General features: G+C 50.1%; 1 protein-coding gene across 1 annotated transcript in view; it reads right to left on the reverse strand.

The window, feature by feature from the left end:
- Window positions 1-1137: 1137 nt before the first annotated feature.
- The window catches only part of LOC142466811 (uncharacterized), a 20197-nt gene continuing 14457 nt past the window's right edge, over window positions 1138-6877 (reverse strand). Inside the window, exon 4 of the mRNA XM_075572269.1 lies at window positions 1138-3281. Within this exon, the coding sequence (XP_075428384.1) occupies window positions 1516-3281 (1766 nt within the window). The 3' untranslated portion in view covers window positions 1138-1515. The remainder of the gene's footprint in view (window positions 3282-6877) is intronic.

Below are 6877 nucleotides of genomic sequence, written 5' to 3' on the forward strand. Positions count from 1 at the left end.
TGTGATTAACACCATTAATATATATAGGTATTACTTTTTATTTATTTGACACAGTTCACTTTTTATTTTATATTTCCATTTTAAGAAGCGCCCGGTCCATATTTGTCTTTGTATTTCACCATTATCCCCAGCATACAGTGCTTCCACTGCAGCAAGGGATTCTAGGAAATGACATGCAAATGAGCACACGTGTCACCTTTTGTCTGAAAAACCTTTGATATGTGGAGCCCATATAAGCTAATGCTCGCTGTTAACACAGCTTTAAAGCACAGCATGGGAATCAGATGCAAAGCCAGAGAAACTATTTGCAGACATGTTTCAACCTTAATGGGTATCATCAGTGTGAAGTTGGTTGTACTGCAAAGCCAATTACCTGACACCTGTCCCACATCTGCCTGGTAACACAAAGTTCACTTTTCCACCAAAACAGAAAAAGCCCAAATAAAAATCCAAGAGGTGAGTGAGGGGCTCCCACAGTCCCGTGTCCCCCTCAGCTAAATGCTTTTCATTCTGGGCTAGTTACAAATACAAAATAAAGTTGGGTGTGTGTCTCCTGGACGCTGGCCATAGGTTTTAGCCTCAGATTCGCATATGTACACCTCCCTCAGCCTGGCAATGCGCTTGTGGGGAGGTAACGCCAGCGCATGTGTAACAGGAATCTCTGCCATAGAGGTGTGCAAGTGTAACCATCAGTGGGAAAGGTCCCTGTGTGAGGTGGCACCACTTGTTACATCATTACTGTATATCTATCATTAATAAAGGGACACTTAACCCCCTCAGGTGCATTTTAATTTCAACGTGTACCTGTGAATTAGAGGGATAGCTCTTTCTGCTCTCTAGAGTTATTAAAGGAACATGACATACAGAATGTAAAGGCGGCTGCATTAATGTCCCTTACTGGGGACGTTAGTCTATGTCTCTGTCCTCCACCTCAGTATTCACAGGATATTCTAGGACATTTGGTCACAGTTGTTTCGCCACTACTCACCCCACCGCTGGCAACTTCGCCACCTACCCTAAAACCCCTTTATCCTAAGGCGCCCCTTACCCTGACACCCTCTACCTCAAGCCCTTACCCTAAAACCCCCTACCCTAAACCCCCTTAAATTAACCCCATACCCAAAACAGTAATAAAACTTACATTAGAAGCGGCTGGTGGTGGAGGGTCTGTCTGCGCCTAATGCTGGCGGCCAATTGGGCGCGGCGAAACTATTCCGATTCACAGCTAAATGAGACTACAGACCGCTTCAGGATAATGGGGAACGCACATTTTATTACAACCAACAGCATAGAAATATAAAACATTAAGAACAACATTTTCCTTTAAATAAAACTACAATAAGAATGATACAAATGACCTATATTTAAGAAGTTATAATTTTATCCTTTTAAAATGCTCGTTTTATGCACCATAAACTAAAGTCACTTTTCAATGTGATTTAGCGTAACACAGATACACGTGTGCACTTATATGTGAGCGTGTTCGTCGCTGGTTAATCCTAATCATGCCTGGCTTTAGAGATATGTCTCTCCCCTGTGTGTGTCCTCGTGTGTGTTCAGGCTGGATAACGGAAAAAATCCCTTCCCACATTCCCCAAATACATGCGGTCTCTCCCCTGTGTGTGTCCTCATGTGTGTGTCCAGGTTGGATAGCTGACTAAATCCCTTCCCGCATTCCCCACATACATGCGGTCTCTCCCTTGTGTGTATCCCCTTGTGCTTGTTCAGGTAGGATAAGTCACTAAATCCCTTCCCACATTCCCCACATACATGCGGTCTCTCCCCTGTGTGTGTCCCCTTGTGTCTGTTTAGGCTGGATGAAACACTAAATCCCTTCCCACATTCCCCACATACATACGGTCTCTCCCCTGTGTGTGTCCTCTTGTGTTTGTTCAGGTGGGATAACTGACTAAATCCCTTCCCACATTCCCTACATACGTGTGGTCTCTCCCCTGTGTGTGTCCTCTTGTGTGTGATCAGGCTGGATGACAGACTAAATCCCTTCCCACATTCCCCACATACATGCGGTCTGTCCCCTGTGTGTGTCCTCTTGTGTGTGTGCAGGTTGGATAACACACTGAATCCCTTCCCACATTCCCCACAAACATGCGGTCTCTCCCCTGTGTGTGTCTTCTTGTGTGAATCCAAGCTGGATGACACACTAAATCCCTTCCCACATTCCCCACATATATGCGGTCTCTCCCCTGTGTGTGTCCTCTTGTGTGTGTTCAGACTGGATAAGTTACTAAATCCCTTCCCACATTCCCCACATACATGTGGTCTCTCTCCTGTGTGTGTCCTCTTGTGTGTGTTCAGACTGGATAAGTCACTAAATCCCTTCCCACATTCCCCACATACATGTGGTCTCTCCCCTGTGTGTGTCCTCTTGTGTATGTTCAGACTGGATATGTAACTAAATCCCTTCCCACATTCCCAACATTCATGCGGTCTCTCCCCTGTGTGTGTCCTCGTGTGTGTGTTCAGGTGGGATAACAGACTAAATCCCTTCCCACATTCCCCACATACATATGGTCTCTCCCCTGTGTGTGTCATTGTGTGTGTGTTCAGGTTGGATAACTGACTAAATCCCTTCCCACATTCCCCACATACATGTGGTCTCTCCCCTGTGTGTGTCCTCTTGTGTCTGATCAGGATGGATGACACACTAAATCCCTTCCCACATTCCCCACATACATGCGGTCTCTCCCCTGTGTGTGTCCTCGTGTGTGTGTTCAGGCTGGATAACCGACTAAATCCCTTCCCACATTCCCCACATACATGTGGTCTCTCCCCTGTGTGTCTCATCGTGTGTCTGTTCAGGCTGGATAATTGCCTAAATCCCTTCCCACATTCCCCACATAGATGCGGTCTCTCCCCTGTGTGTATCCTCTTGTGTGTGTCCAGGTTGGATAAATCACTAAATCCGTTCCCACATTCCTCACATACATGCAGTTTCTCCCCTGTGTGTGTCCTCTTCTGTAGGTTCTGGTCTGATAACCAAGTCAGACTCTTCCCACTTTCTCCAAGATTTTTTCCTGTGGCAGCTGCTAATATATATCTTTTGGAATGAGAAGCAGTTACATTGTTTATTAATTGCCTTGACTGGTTGAAAGATGCATTTTCTGTCATATTTATTGGAATGTTGCAAGATTGTTCTGTCCTCATTTTTTCCATATTCTCATTTGGGTGTTTGAAATTCAGATGTTTGAGGAGGTAATCCTGGCTGCTAAAAGCAACCTTGCAGTGTTGGCGTGGGTGGATTATTGGAGCTGGTCTTTGTACTAGACGAGACAAAAAAGTCACTGTTACACAAACTGTCTTACAAAAGGCCATGCAGGAGAGGTAAGTTGGGATATCACAAAAAGTTCAGGATGAAAAGTAAACTGTAGATGTACATTGTAAAAATGAAGCGTTTAGTACAAAATGTGCAGCATTAGGGCCGGGAGAGTAGATTTAGTGGATCACACATTTAAAGTGGATCATAATATTTAACGATTTAAAAGGAAATCTCACTAGCTGCAAAACACCAATTAAAGTGGCAGAAATCTTTTCAAATCCTTTGATAGATAGTAAGTCGATAGTTTCAGTTGTGATGGTATAATTAAAAAAAAATTGGACAATGAATATAATACGTGTCTCATTAAAAGCTCACATATCAGTCACCGGGTGTTCCCGTTACCGCACCATGTACCAGGTCACTAATGGTTATAATATGACCCAGCTTTCTGCTAAATCTGCATTGTTAAATTAGGAACACAATGCCCAATTATTGTATTTGACATCACAGACTTAATTAAGCTATACCAATATCATCCAGTGAATTCCAGAACTGTGTTCATTTTTTTATACAATTGTTTAAAAGTTTTTTGTTTTTTTAGGGAACAAGCAGTCTATACTTGTGTTACCAATTTCTCCCCCATACAAACATGTGTGCTATATTATATACTAGCTGATATACCCGGTGTTGTCCGTGATGTAAATCCGTAATAGGTAGTATTATTTATAAATAGGGGAACAATAGGTTGACTATTTGGTGGAAGGAGTGGGGGGGGGGGGGAGGGAGTGGGGGGAGGGGAGGTTAAGTGGGGGAAGGGGAGGTGAGGTGAAGGGGGGATGGGAAGGTGGGTGGGGTGGGGGAGGTGAAGGTGGAGGGGGGGAGGTGGGGGTAGGTGAAGGTGGAGGGAGGAGGTGAAGTGAAGGTGGGGGGGGGAGGTAAGGTGGGGGGGAGGGGAGGTAAGGTGGTGGGGGGGAGGGAGGTGAAGGTGGGGGGGGAGGTGATGGTGGGGGGGAGGTGATGGTGGGGGGGAGGTGATGGTGGGGGGGAGGTGAAGGTGGGGGGGAAGGTGAAGGTGGGGGGGAAGGTGAAGGTGGGGGGGGAAGGTGAAGGTGGGGGGTGAAGGTGGAGGGGGGGAGGTGGGGGTAGGTGAAGGTGGAGGGAGGAGGTGAAGTGAAGGTGGGGGGAGGAGAGGTAAGGTGGTGGGGGGGAGGGAGGTGAAGGTGGGGGGGGAGGTGATGGTGGGGGGGGAGGTGATGGTGGGGGGGGAGGTGATGGTGGGGGAGGAGGTGAAGGTTGGGAGGAGGTGAAGGTGGGGGGGAAGGTGAAGGTGGGGGGAAGGTGAAGGTGGGGGGGATGTGGGGAAGAGGGAGGTGAAGTGGGGGAAGGGGAGATGAAGTGGGGGAAGGGGAGGTGAAGTGGGGGAAGGGGAGGTGAAGTGGGGAAGGGGAGGTGGGGAGGGGAGGTGAAGTGGGGGAAGGGGAGGTGGGGAGGGGAGTTGAAGTGGGGAGGTTAGGTGAAGGGGGAGGGAAGGAGGGGGGAAGGGTGGGGGGAGGGAACGTGGAGGGGGAGGTGAAGGTGGGGGGGGGGAGGTGAAGGTGGGGGGTGACATAATTTATGTATCCGGCAGCTACTTGCTCCCCCGTCCGTCCGCACCCCTCACCCTCCGTCCGCGGAACATCATCAGCAGACGGAGGCGCGTGCTCGCGGCGGCAGGAAGCGCCATAAGTGCTCCTGGCCTAGGCGGAAGGTGAGTCGGGAGGGGTGAAATCGGCGGTGTACGGCCGCTCCCCCGCTTGGTCCCGTCCGTCCGCTTCCCCGCTTGGTCCCGGCTGGCCGCTTCCCCGCTTACTCCCCCGTCCGCACCGCTCCCCCGCTTACTCTATCGGGCGGCCTCTCCCCCGCTTGCTCCCGGCCGGTTGAGGCGGGAGGCGCCAGGGTGTGAGGCGGCGGGCTGGATTGAGGCAGCAGGGGTGTGAGCTGGGAGACGAGGCGGGAAGGGGGGAGAGCAGGGGTTTGAGGCGGCGGTCCGGCGGCAGGGGTGTGAGCTGGGAGGGGAGTCCGGAGGCGCAGGGATGTGAGGCGGCGGTCCGGCGGCAGGGGTGTGAGCTGGGAGGGGAGGCCGGAGGCGCAGGGGTGTGAGGCAGCAGTTTAGTAACTTACCTTGGCGGGAGGCGGCGGCTGGTGCACGTGTGGTAGGCAGTCTTGGAGAGGCGCACGCGGTGTGAGGGTGGTGTGTGTGTGTGCAAGAGTGGGTTAGACTGTTAGAGCACACCGGCCAATGAGAACCGTGGGGGGCGGGGGAGCCGACGGACTATTCTGATTAGCCAGAGGCTGAGTTACAGACCGACGGACTAATCAGATTGCCCATAAGAACAGCAAACATACAACGTTTTCAATTATATAGATATAGATACATACACACACAATATGTATATACAGGCATACCCCGCTTTAAGTACACTCGCGAGTAAGTACATATCGCCCAATAGGCAAATGGCAGCTCACGCATGCGCCTGTCATCATGTCCTGAACAGCAATACCGGCTCCCTATCTGTACCGAAGCTGTGTGCAAGCGGGGAGACTATAGAGCCTGTTACAGATGCATTATTTACATCAGTTATGCACGTATATAACAATTGCAGTACAGTACATGCATCGATAAGTGGGGAAAAGGTAGTGCTTCACTTTAAGTACATTTTCGCTTTACATACATGCTCTGGTCCCATTGCGTACGTTAATGCGGGGTATGCCTGTATACTGTACTGCCCACGGTTATTCTAACACAAACCTGTGCCAATTGCCAATAAGACCCAGGTACATGCTGGATACATGCCTTAAACTAGACCCAGCATTTTTGCATTTATTAATGGCCCATCAGATTAACAGCGGGGTTCCCTGGCAGTCCCATTCAAACTGATATATATATATATATATATACAGGTAAACCCCGTTATAACGCGGTCCTCGGGGTCCACCCCGAGACCACCGCGTTAGTAACGGGGTCGCGCTAATTTTTTTTTTAAAAATGGCTGCCGCGCGCCTGATAGGGAGGGAGTGAAGGAAGGAAGTTAATTAAATAAATAAATAAAAAGTTTTTAAAAAATGGCGGCGATTCATCCCTCCTCCCTCTCCCTCTCCCTCCCAGCCCCCTCCCTCTCCCTCCCAGCCCTCTCCCTCTCCCTCCCAGCCCCCTCCCTCTCCCTCCCAGCCCCCTGGTTTTGCGGTGCGCGGCAACGTGTGTCTGTGTCTTCCCAGCCAGATCTGCTACTGCTGCTGCTGCAAGAGGTGTGGTGTGTGTGTGTGTGTGTGTGTGTCTGTGTGTGTCGGGGGTGTGTGTGTGTGTGGGTGTGAAAAACGGGGGCTGCTGACATGTGAAAAACGGGCTGCTGACATGTGAAAAATGGGCTGGTGGGCTGCTGACATGTGAGGGGGGGGTGGGCTGCTGACATGTGAGTGTATTGTGAGAGCTGTGTGCAGTGAGTGTGTGTGCAGTGAGTGTGTGTGCAGTGAGTGTGTGTGCAGTGAGTGTGTGTGCAGTGAGTGTGTGTGCAGTGAGTGTGTGTGCAGTGAGTGCTGGGAGTGTGTGCAGTGAGTGCTGGG

Source organism: Ascaphus truei, chromosome 15, assembly GCF_040206685.1.
Source record: "Ascaphus truei isolate aAscTru1 chromosome 15, aAscTru1.hap1, whole genome shotgun sequence".
Classification (NCBI taxonomy): domain Eukaryota; kingdom Metazoa; phylum Chordata; class Amphibia; order Anura; family Ascaphidae; genus Ascaphus; species Ascaphus truei.